At 35.0% G+C, this 12,955-nt stretch overlaps 2 protein-coding genes across 2 annotated transcripts; one reads left to right on the top strand and one right to left on the bottom strand.

Moving 5' to 3' along the window:
* Nucleotides 1-1,169: 1,169 nt before the first annotated feature.
* Nucleotides 1,170-5,907, top strand: LOC145237211 (germ cell-less protein-like 1). The gene is made up of 6 exons (XM_080099986.1): nt 1,170-1,531; nt 1,713-1,880; nt 2,926-3,369; nt 3,682-3,915; nt 4,284-4,491; nt 4,857-5,907. Exons 1-6 carry the CDS (start codon nt 1,208-1,210, stop codon nt 5,009-5,011), a joined length of 1,533 nt encoding a protein of 510 aa, XP_079956112.1. The 5' UTR covers nt 1,170-1,207; the 3' UTR covers nt 5,012-5,907.
* LOC145237208 (rho-related BTB domain-containing protein 1-like) lies at nt 5,658-12,076 on the bottom strand. Its single transcript, XM_080099984.1, has 10 exons — nt 11,010-12,076; nt 10,883-10,949; nt 10,714-10,817; nt 9,789-9,974; nt 9,564-9,713; nt 9,195-9,381; nt 8,027-8,746; nt 7,716-7,875; nt 7,266-7,474; nt 5,658-6,659 (listed from the first exon to the last, which is right to left on the bottom strand). The coding sequence occupies exons 1-10, from the start codon at nt 11,132-11,134 to the stop codon at nt 6,510-6,512; spliced, it is 2,058 nt and encodes a 685-aa protein (XP_079956110.1). The 5' UTR covers nt 11,135-12,076; the 3' UTR covers nt 5,658-6,509.
* Nucleotides 12,077-12,955: the final 879 nt, after the last annotated feature.

The raw sequence follows: 12,955 nt of genomic DNA, 5'->3' as shown, positions 1-12,955 counted from the left end.
AACCGAAGCTGGTTGCGGTCTCACCCATGGTCGACTAGCCTAGGCTACTCGGTGCCTATGAAGTAGATCATCGGGCTATGAGCCCAGCCCCTAAAAATACCACAAAAAATAGAATTAAAATGAATTGTTGAGCCGTGTGGGGTAGGCCTAATAAGACACAATCGTACTGATTGGACAAAGTTTCGGAAAAGGGTGGCGTTGTAGTGTTGCTGTTGCGGGCAGTGGATCAGGGCGGCCCAAACCCTGGCACGCTGGCTCTAAGTGGCCCGCCGTTAGTTTTTCTACGGCCCGCGAACACTTTCTGCGTACAATCGTCTACGCCAGGGGTCGGCAACCTTTTTTGTCCCGCGGACCGTTTTTGAAACCGAAATTTTAACGCGGACCGGCCTTCAAAAAACTACAAATATTCAACAATGAAAACGACTAAATTAGTTTATAATTCCAGGGATACATGGGCAAAATGTTTCAAAGCATTTAACCTGAAAAAGTATACGGCCCGGTAACGAACTCCTCGCGGACCGGCACCGCGCCAGGGACCGGTGGTTGCCGACCACTGGGCCACGTACATTATTTATTGCAGGTCAATATGCATCTATTCTAAGCCAACGGCGGCTTTTGCGCTTTTGGTCCGAGATGAACGCATTGATTCTCTTCCGTCGAAACATCGGCACCTCAAGAACTTTAAATATTTGTAACTGAGTGCAGGCTGATGTGCTTTGTGTCACACATTGTGTAATCTTAACACGAAGTCAAATGGTAGCCTACCGCAAATTGCGACGCAGAAGGTGGGCTGTGCGGTATGTTACCAAACATTTATTCCACTGGTCTTGGACCACCCTGCTTGAATAAAATCATTTTTGTTCTGCGCAGAATTCCGCAAAACGATAATGTGTGTGCAGTCAAGCGAAACTGATTACGCTTTTCCAAGCAATGTATGCTTTTAATTGGTGCAAAATTTGCACTTTTGCAGCAACGATCGCAACAAAACAATAGACTCGGTTTTGACTTTTGATTATAATCAAACAAATAATTATTTGTAGTATGTGATACACAATATAGTATATACACATACGTTCACACAATTTATTTCGTGTCATACATTTATAAACATAATTGATTAACCCTTCAAGCTCTGGGTTTAAATTAGCAGACAATTGATTCTGAATTTTCTTTGTTTTAAACTTGTTTCTTCAGTGGGTCAAAAATAATGGGAAATATTTTAAGAACTCCTGCTTCGAGTTCTGGTATAGTAAATGTCCCAACCGAATCTCCAAGAAAACGAAAGAGGAGAGATTCTGATGAATCTGGTGACACAGAGGATAGCAACTCACATTCTTGTTGCAAATCACGCAGAAAGAAAACAAAAACTACGTCCCAGTACATTTACAATGCTTTGTTTGAAAATGGGGAAAACAGTGACATCAAAATTTGTGCATTTAAGCATGAATGGAATTTGCACAAGATTTACCTTAAACAAGCAAAATATTTCTCAGGAATGTTTCAATCACAGTGGAAGGAATCTTTAATGGGGGTAATGTATTTATTTACATGTTACAATTGTTCTTGCAAAGGTTGATTTTCTAAACAAATGATGGTGGTTGGGATTAATGATCCCTATGCAAATGCAACTAAACAGATTATGTGTTTAACTGAATTCATTTGTATTGGTAAAAATGCTGTATTAGTGAGTTATTTCATCTCATTTTATGCAGGTCATAGACCTCCAGATTCCGGATGAGAATGTCACCAAAGAATCACTTAACACAGCTTTAGGATCTTTGTATTCAGATGAAGTTGATATTTCCCCCGAAACTGTTGTGTCTGTTCTTTCTGCAGCATCATTAATTCAGTTGGAAGGGTTAATGCAACAATGCTCGGATGTAATTACCTTGTTATACTGAAAACATTGTTAAAAAACTGCGACTTCCTACGTTTTTAGAGTAATGGGTCCATACTCCTTTTTAAAAAATGGCTATTGGTCCTCTTCCCTCAGGACACATTTTGATTTTACCTAATTTTCACTCATGTAGTTTGACCATCCTCTTTTGCCTTGAATTCTTTGCTGGATTTGGATGAAACTTTACAACTGCTAGATATAGTCATGTAGATATGCCATCAGTTGCATTTGACAAAATAGCCCCAGTCGTAACCCTGTTAGCCCCCAAAGTGTAAAACATTTTCTATATGTTTTTTTAGGCTGCTTAGCACCAGAAACGAAAGTTTCTGTGGTGTTATATAAAGTCAACTGAACATATGTTATTGCATTTGTGATCTACTGTCATTACATGCTGACTGTTAGGGAAGTGTTAACAGCCCCATGACGTCAGAATGCACTGAACCAGAAAGGTTAGGGTCGAAACCAACTATTTGGCCACAAGGCTGAATAAATTTGGCTGATTCAGGCTGAACCTAAAGTCCCCTTTTTGATCGATGTCGTTTAACATAAATCTTGTGTTGTTAATGTAAGTGAACTGGTTTATGGCACTCCAAAATCACTTTCACAATGCATAAGCATTACTAAAGTTCTTATGTTCTGCAGACAATGTATTTGTTAGAGGCAACAATTAGTTAATTCGTGATGTTTTATATTGGCATTTGTGGCATTTATTAGATCAAACAGTACGGTTTGGGCCGAATGTTTAAAAAAGTTCGGACCAGAACCGAAACATTGGTAAACAGCATATGACCATGTAAAAGTTTCATGCAAATCCTTTAAAGATTTCTTACCAAATGCTAAGCAAACCTTCTTGTTAAATCTTCAGACACATACTAAAAATTTATCCAAACTTCTTTTGATGAACTAAGTTGCCACTTAAATGAAAACATATACACATAATATAAAGAAAAAATAATAATCTCTTGGAAGTACTATTTGGCAAACCAGTATGAAAACCTATTTAATCTTGGAAACCTGTTTTGTTATAGGCCATGAAAGAATATGTGTGCTGCGAAAATGTATGCAACTATTATGCTAATGCAAGAATGTATGGACAAGGTCAAGTGGAGCGCAAATGCATTAAGTGGATGGAAAACAACCTCATGATGCAAACTAAGAATATTAGCTTTTTGACTCAAATTGAACCTGAATTGATGGCAAAAATTGTATCCTCATCAAACTTGTTTGTACTTCAAGTTGAAATGGATGTGTACACACTTTTAAAGAAGTGGGCATTTTTAAGGATGAGAACCAATTCCATGAATGATTTTGATGATAAAAACCTTGCCACAGTTGCTTCTGAATACTTTCAAGAAAAGTTTAAAACCAATGGCAATATATTTTTGGAAACGCCAGAAGGTGCTATGTTCATCAAAGCTTTTCAGGCTGTTCGTCTTTGCAATGTGATCATTGAATTTGGCTGTTGCCTTGAGGTAATTATCTTGTTTTAGTTGAGTCCAACACCATGCAATTTCATAGTATATTGAGTAAATTTTCCATTTGCTCCATTAGCCTGATTAAAAAAAGAACCCTAAAGCAAAACTGTCCTTGAAGAGGGATAACAAAAAATGTTTGACATATTAAGGAAGCTATTTTCCTAAATACTCTTAAATTACCTCCTTACTTTCACATACCATTGCAAACATACTAAACTTGTTTTGCAGTCTATGTTTACTGTCCTATGTACATCATCCAGTAGCAGGACAAAACATAACATTTGAAACAATACTTTTGACATTTTTTAGCTTGAAAAAGATTGCATCGTACCACCTTCTTGGTTAATGCCATTATATCGTGAGAGATGGCTTACAATGTTGAGGGTTGAACAAGGTGTTGACCATGGACCCCAGTCTGGTAGTTCACTAGATTCAATGAGTTTACGCTGTGGAAGAATCTTACAACAAGACACTGATCACTGCTGGAGATGGAATGGATATAATTTTGCACTCGATCTTCTTGTTACATATAATGCTTCTGCAGTAAGTAAAGTTGGTTCTAGCCATGCCCAAAACTAAACTCCCAGATGATTAACCAGCTAGCCCAAAAATGATAAAACAGTGTTTGTTAATGCACACAAAGAATTAGTTTTGTTGCCAAAATTTAAAAACAAATTCATGGTGACATTATGATATCAGAACCGTGTTGAAAGTGTGCTTGCTTTTTGTGGTACTGACATTATGATATCAGAATGCGTTGGAAGTGTGCTTGCTTTATGTGGTACTGACATTATGACATCAGAATGTGTTGGAAGTGTGCTTGCTTTTTGTGGTACTTATGCCATTGGATACATTGCACCAATTAACAGATTATTTCAATAACATAACAGCGCATTTTTTACTGTACATAGAACTCCAAGTACTTGTTGTTGAAACGTAACATACAATCACAAAGGCGAAGAGCATCCGTTGGACTTACGCCTGTTCGTAGAATCCTGTACCACATTCGGGTATTTTCAGTGAACAAAAAAGGTCATGTTGTGAACAAAGTGTCCTGTGGTCCAAGCTTTCTAGCTCTTGAAAAGGATGATGAAAGGATTGTGCTTCACTTTAATAGTGGTATGGTGACGTTACACATCGTATTTGTTGCGACTACAGCTAACCCATTAGTGTTATCTTGTTATTCAAATTTCCGATTATGTGTTTTCAATGGGTTTGGCTTATTTTTACCCTACAGTGCATCTTTGATTTATTGTCTGAACTAGTTGGGACTAAATTTGACCAGATAAGCTGAAAAAAATGGGCAAGGAGCAAAATAAAGCAATATAATTCAAGAAAAATGCAAATAGGCTGTCTGCATGGTTTATCTTTGTATTTTTTTGCAAATACAGTACTGATGTTTTTGTATGTATTACTGATTGTATTTTAAGCATGAAACAATTTATCTCCTTTCATTTGTTACATCCCAAATTATATATTTGCAGGAGAAAAACTTCACTTTCCACTGTTGGTCACAGCAACATTTAAAATTGTATCAGCAAGAGACATGGGAAATTCATCATTTCGGATACCTCCAATATCATTGACTGCTCAGTCCTTATCATTTCATGATGACGAAAGCGATTTGACAACTTCATAACAAACCAAAGCTTGTATTTGTGCAGCCACTTTTTATTATGTTAATGTAACATATTAATGGTATATATCATACCTTTGTTACTCACTTTACAATGCTTTTATAAGTTGTTAGTGTTCTCTTGTTATTGTTCAAATTCTCAATTATGTGTTTTCAATGGGTTTGGCTTAATTTCATCCTACAGTGCATCAAATAATTATCTGAACTAGTGGGACAAAATTTGACCAGATAAGCTGAAAAATATCATAACATTTCAATTCACATAATTAATTAACATTTTTGGATTTCCTTTGTATAACATTTTTTTCTTAAATTGCATTTTGAAAAAGAACCAATTTCAAAATTGTAATATATAGGATCCAATTTGTTAGTGAATTACCGATTGAAATAAGTGGCATACAGTGAATAGCTTCGTAGATTGGTTTTCATATATTGTCACCTCATTAAAACATTGATAAGGCAACCGGATAATCAATTACCGCTTGAATGAGGTATGGATAATAGTGGAAGCACTGCAACTAGCAATAGAATGTTTGTATTGTAGAAACATAACTTTTTTGTACTGTTTTTTCCCATGTCTTGATTTTATATCATTTACTTACACATGACTAAAAAAAATTCTGAATAAAGGACATTTTACACCAGGTACCCAAGTGCAACTACAGTTATATTTTTACACCCAGCAACACCAAAAACGAAACAGCTCAGCTGCACATAACCACATAAAATAATACTGTACAAGGCACAATGAAACTGCCAGCAGTCCAACACCATCACCAAGCTATTAATTATGTAACTGTACTGACAATTGCTGTTTAAAACCGCAAGATTGTTTGTTTTGTGATTTTGCCTTCATACTATTTTTTCTTATTTAATAAATAAACAAGCCTGCAATTTTAGACAGCACAGCAATAAATTTGGGAGAATAGGTGGCAAGCATTACACCTTAAACGTAAATGCTATAACTAGACAGGTTCTGCTAATCATGGATGAAATGTATTTTTGAAACATAGCTATATATATGTAAGCATAGTTCAAATTTTTGTGCAGAAACAATGGAAGACAATTTGGAACATAACAGAAGCAGATAGTAACTGTCCATAAATAAGATGAAAATGCAGCTGGAAAATTATTACTGCCAATGGCAAATTTTGAACATGCTGTTACAAACAATGACAAAATAAAGCACATGTAAGTTAAATGCCAGCAAGGTTTTAAAAAAAGCAATCATGCAAATAGTAACTCTTGAAAAAGTTTGTGCAAAAGAAAAAGTTAATTAAAGGATGTAACTTAATATTTCACAATAGTGTCAAATTTGCGTCATTAAATGAAAATAAGGCATTGCTAAAATTAGGTACAGGCTTGGTCAACAATTAACAGTGTCAATAATGCACACATAATACTTATTAAGTCACATATTTTACAGAGAAAAAACAAGGTAAAATGAGCAACATAAAAGCGATTGCACAATCAAAATACTGACAAGGGGGTATACAGGCAGTTATTTTCGTGGTTTGCGAACTGCTCTTTGCTGACATTCTTCATTCCGACGATGACTAAGCATCTTCTCATAGGCATCTTTTTGCTTTATGTACCATACAGGAGGCCAGCGATGCTCAACAAGATATTTTTGTGTTTCGTCAGGTAGACTCTGAAACATATTTACCTTTTCTTTAAAAAAATACAACAAAAATACTTTGGAACAACACTTGACAAGAATTAAATGAAAAAGCAGAAGAGTATGAATGTTTACAGTGGATTGCCAACTAAGTTCTAACAGCGTGGTTGACAACTTTGGAAAATATTAAATAAGTTCCAAGCTGGTTAATCTATTTTTTTCACTTTCAAAAAGAAATCTAAAGGACAAAACTAAAAAAAGCGTTTAGTTGAATGAAGTACTAAATTTATGTGGTGATATTACACATCAAAACAATAGATTAGGCACCTTATTTGTTGCACCGTGCATTGTAACTATATATGTATTATCAAGGTAAATATTCAACTGACTATCACTTAAACTAAAATGAGCAGTGTGTGTGGACCAGTTACATCTTCATGTGTCACATATCACAACTATCCTATATACATGACATATAAAAAGATTTTAGTTCAGATTTATAGGATTTACCATTTTCACAGCCTTATGATTAAACTCAATACTCTGGTTTCCAAACAATTTTAAAACTATTCAGTCATTGTATTAAATTGTGGTTGTTCTTTATTGAAAGTTTACTGAAAACAAAGAAAAAACTCTTACTTTCATTAGTTTTGAAACACTACGGCAAGCTTCATTGTAATGAACGCACAAGAAGTGCAGACACCATTCATGCAAACGAGGTGCGTTGTGCATTTGGGACATTTCAAGCATCCACAGAACTTCCTCACAAAGCTTGGTCATTACCACAGCATCACCACTCTTAACATGCTGATTTTCATGCTTCATGAAGAGTTTGACAACAAAGCCCTCTGAAAAATTTTGAAAAACCCTGAAATATGTTGTAACTAAACCCTAAAATACTGATAATGACATTTTTTCTACTTTAACTGTCTTTTGAGTGTTTTGACACAATTTTTGTACAGTGCAATGACAAAAAAAACATATATTAAGATGGAGAATTACTATGATTAGGTAAGCTTATGAAAATGACCACATTCTACATAATAAATACGAGGTAAGAACAGTACATTATTTTCAAATACCACCCACCCACGAGTGCCACAAGGTCTGGCAAGCAGAACCGGTTAGCAAGTGATATAACTTCACCAAAGTCTTCATCCATACAATCATTCAACTCTGATAAGTCGCTTGCATAAATGTAGCCCAAAACAGCCTGCAGGCTTTTTGTTGTAGCAAATGGTAAGTCCACCTTCAACCAAAAATAAAAACAATAAAATAATACAGTAAAACATAGGATTTATAAAACAGTTTTTATTATTGTTATTTATGCATGCCATTAAGGTAGTTGAGAATGATCCTAATAACTACCATATATATTGAAAAACAAAAAAATGTCTTACTTGTTTATCTTTGCTTTCAATGAAAGTCCCAGCAAGCATGGCATTCATAACATCACATCCACTGCATAACAGAATCTTGTGGCCATAGACATGCCCGTCATCAACAGCAAAAACAACATCAGACCAGCACTCATTGTTCAGAAATAATTCTCTTAATCTTTGGGAGCGTTGCACAAGAAATTCCTTTGAAAGATCATCTGTTAAATTTTCTGCATCTGAGTTAATAATTTGAGCAGCAATCTTCATGAGGCTGGTAAGGCCAAACCGCTGACTGGCAACAATGACTTGTGTAAGAACATCAATGGTGTTAGTAGTGTTTACTTTTTCTGTACCCAGGGTAAGACACCCAGTGTAACAAAACTCTGTCACAATTTTGAAGATTTGTGGTGGTAAATTAACATTGAAGACTTCCATATTATCTGCATTAGTCCCACAGTATTGAACATCAGGTTCAGACAAGACGATAATGGGTAATTCACACTTGATAAGCTTGTTGGTAACAGTGACATCAGAAGATGATCTTCTCTTATGGGTTAGTTTTGAACTGAAAGGGTCTTCATCATTTATACTTGTATCCTTCAATGATTGACTTGGCTGGCAATTTTCTTTGTCCAAACAAATAACTGTTTGTTTTTCTGACTTTTGTAAGCAGTTAAGTAGATTCCAGAAAACATTTGAAGAGGCAGCAATGATTGTTTTATGAGCATAGATTTTTTCTTCCTGAAAAAGAATACAAAAGGATATATTTTTTTTAACATGCTTATAAGTTGAAACTGTTAAACTGTTTTAAAACTTTGCTTTTGGTATGTGACGGAATAAACATTTCATATTGTTGGTGTCAGCCATTTTTCATGCATCACATATATACATGTTTAATATTAAACAACAAATGGATGTGTTAACATCAAAACATTTCAAAATGTGTCTTAGTAAAGATTATGTTTTATATTGCAACAGGTTAGTGACAACATAAAACAGTAAATATTTTTTACATTATTCATCCATTATTACAATATAACGCTCTGACAATTTTGTCCAGTACATAACGATGCAACTGACATGAAAACATCCAAAGCTTTTCATTGGTTAGCCCCACCCCCGCAAAGTAAAACATAACAACGCTAGTGGTGTGACAGGTAAAAACGTGATATAGAGCGTGCTTACTAACCTGGCAAACAAAGACAATGTCTGCAAACATTTGTGAACTGTACAAAGAGTAAAGATTAGGTAAAGGATTAGTATCTTCATGTATCACATTTAGTTCAGGCGCTTTGGGCTTTGGTGGCTCCAAGGGCTCCTGAACATAGGGTCGTTGGATTCTCTTTAATCCAGAGTTCCAGAAATACAAACTTCTCCTGCAAACAGAAATATAAAATAGTTTTGATGCAATAACACCTATATGGAAAACCATAACAAACTTTTAGTAGCTATTTTAAACTGTATGTCTTTAAACATTATAACATTTTATATGTGTCACAAAAATTCAGATGTGGTTTTATTAAAGCAAGTGTTTAAATAGATGACAAAAAATCTTAACCTGTGTATCAAAGCTGCTCTGCACACATTTTCAAAAACATCGTGAATTCCATGGCCAATAAGCACACTTGACTCATAATACGGACAGTTGAGTGGTTCCAATACAGTTCGACAGTGGTCCGGATATAATATGTCACTTCCTCTTATAGCTCTATTCAAAATCAGTTAATTGATCAATTAATCAATCATACGCAAACAGTTGAATAGTCCTGTTCAAAACACTTACTTTGACAAAACTCCTCTTGACTTGTTCAATTTACCCAAGTCAGCAAATCTCAAGTCCACTTTGCAGGCCACAGTAAACACAGGAATGTTTTTGCAATGTTTGCGGACCTCCGGCATCCAGAAGCGCTGGACTTGTTCCAAAGACTTTTTGTCACAAACTGAGAAACATATAACCACCACATCAGCCCTGAAAAAAGAGGTTGATACATTTAAAAATGTAAAAAATAATGTTTAAAGTTGATAAAGATAAACAATAAAGTATATTCACACCATCATTGGCTCAAGTGTTTGGCATATTTAACTCCAAGGTTCACCCAATGATGTCATCATATGCCAAGTTAAAAACAAGGTGCTTTTAGACAAATACACTCAATGAAATAATCTATTGCTGCCAGGCATAATGTTAGACCAAGTATTGCTCATCCAGCAGTTTTTATTGTAAACAATCGACGTTTCGACGTCCTATACAAGACGCCTTCATCATTTGTCGCTTTAAAAGACATTCGTCTTGCAAGTTATGTCATTATCCTGATGAAGGCGTCTTGTATAGGACGTCGAAACGTCGATTGTTTACAATAAAAACTGCTGGATGAGCAATACTTGGTCCAAATACACTCAATGTGTGAAAAACAAGTTTTGGTTCGCCTAGGTGTAAGACGTTTGGCTTGTAAAATTGGTGATTTTACAAGATATTTTTTCGTGTATGACATCAAAACCATTTGCTGCAACTCTATTGAGTACAGCTTTTAACCAGACAGTCAAATACAAAAATCCCAAAAAATGTGTCAACCATGTTTACATCCTTACTCTTTCACAGAAAACAAGAAACAGTGCCATGGTATTATTTTTCACTGTTAAATATAGTCAGAATTTTCTCATATTTTCAAAAAACAAGTATTCTGGCGCTTTTACAAATGTATACTTACTTTCCATAAGCAAACCTTCTGTCTTTATGGTGATCACCAAATGTATCCCAAAGCCGCAAAGAAACCAGGGTTCCATCCACATCACAGCGTGCATTTTGCAACACCTAAGAACATGGATATTGTTTTACTTTCAATACTCCTTATGTGAGATGTCATTAACAGGACATACCTGCTCATTGTTACGATACTGGTCTATGGCCCACACAGTTGGGACATGACTTGTGTTCATAAAACACCTGAAACATTTTCTTGTTACTTATCTGAATGGTCTGTTTAAATTACAAAAGCTGAAATACCTGTTGTTAGGTGAACTTTCATTGTAGGCTCTAGAACATATCAGTCTTGTTTTTCCAACATTGTTATCCCCAACAACAACACATTTGATTGTCTCTTCATTGGGGTTTTCTGTTGTGTCTGCCATTCCTTTAGGCAATGAGCATTATCACTTACTTAAATGCTACCTGCTACATTTAATCCAAACTTATGCAATAAATAAAACTTGTCCCTAAACAGCAGACCAGTTAAGTGGATTTTAGGCAACTAGATGTATTGCTAAGATCCTTCAATGCAAGGTTGTTAAACAATAGGTACATGTCAGGTAAAAACAACAAACAGGTGCTGTGTACTTTCGTTGTTTCACACAGGAAGCCATCAAATTACATGACTCGCTGAAATCAGGAAGTGACACAGTGTTGCGTAGCAAAACATGCTTAGCCTAATCACTCATAACAAGATGTAAGCTAAGCATAATGACATGCTTTTCCAGGATAAGTGGTTTAAAAGCAACAAAGCTGCTGAGATTGCTTGGGCAGTAAAGCACTTATGTTGTTGATTTTATTTTTCAAGATCCACACGTATACTGGTCTAGTGCTGATGGTATTACCAAAAGTAACCCAATAAATTTTAAACACTAAACCTTTAAAAAAAAGTTTTTTTACAAGTTCGGTACAGAACAATGGAAGATAATCAGGATGGCAGCTCATGTACAACTGAACTGTTTTAGCATGTACTATTTACTACAATGACAAGATATATTTAACACCTACATATACCTGGAAGTTTATATGATTCTGTGCACTAAACAAAATAGTTGTTGTTCATGCAAACCATATTGATTTTCACAAATATGAAATGCACTTATCTCTCAGCAAAGTTAATAGTCATCACCATTTTTATGGTGCTTCTGAACAATTGAAAAAAAGCGTTAATCATGAAAAAGCATAAATCATATGATCTTAATCAACCAAATGTTTACAAACTATATGCTGATTTGCAATGTAGATAAGTTTCAACTCCAACCAAATATCAAAAAATTTAATTTAAAGACCACACACATTTTTCAAATTATTATTAACATGAAAAAAATGTGCCTTGTTATTCTCAGTTTTCTATGTTTAAAGTCTGTTTGAAACTAGTGACAACCTATTTTTAAAAATCCACAAATTGTCCTTGACTGCGTTAGATAAACTTAACATGGTTTGAGAGACACTGGATATTATTTTGTCCAATAACTTTTCAAAAAACAAAACCTTTAGGGAGCATGTATAAAATTAATATGAACATATATAGAGAGAGAGATAACTGAGGATAACAACAGTGATTGTTGAAACATTTGCTATGAAGTATATTGATCATACCAATCGGCTTTTAATCAGGTCATTCTCACTTATGGTAACAAAGTGTGCCGGTGGAAACAGAAAATCTCATTTGATTAGTTAAATTCCACAAGATAGTAATGAGGTTCAGTCTATTCCGAAAATAAAATTAAGTAAGCATCCTGATAATAGGAAAACAACTTAACAACGTCATACTACTGAACTACTTTGAATGAAAATAGTAGCATAACAAATAGTGTGTAAATATGATTGCCCATTACAGCATGATACACCCTAATTCCAAACAGCAAAAAGACTGTAAATGTAGTTTTTATTTGATTTGTTTTGGTCCTCTGAGGTTACAGTATGCAAGTACTGCAACAACTGATTACTATCGGTAATGTGCAAATGTTACACAATGTAAAGTAAATCAGTAATTTATTTTAAAAAACATGAAACAAAAAACTTTCATTTTTATATAGTGACACTAAACTGACATCACTTTGTGACACCAGTTCTCTTGTGGTTTATGCCCAGTTGTGGCGTCGAACAGGTTTGATAAAGTGCGGCTTGTCAGCCCATTACTTCCAATAAACTGGAGTGCTAAACAGTTGGTATGTTAGATCCTACGGCCAGTTTCTTCCAAG

This window comes from Phallusia mammillata, chromosome 7 (genome assembly GCF_965637545.1).
Source record: "Phallusia mammillata chromosome 7, kaPhaMamm4.hap1.1, whole genome shotgun sequence".
NCBI lineage: Eukaryota > Metazoa > Chordata > Ascidiacea > Phlebobranchia > Ascidiidae > Phallusia > Phallusia mammillata.
Note: the sequence above shows the minus strand (reverse complement) of the source record. Positions and strands in the feature narration are given on the sequence as shown.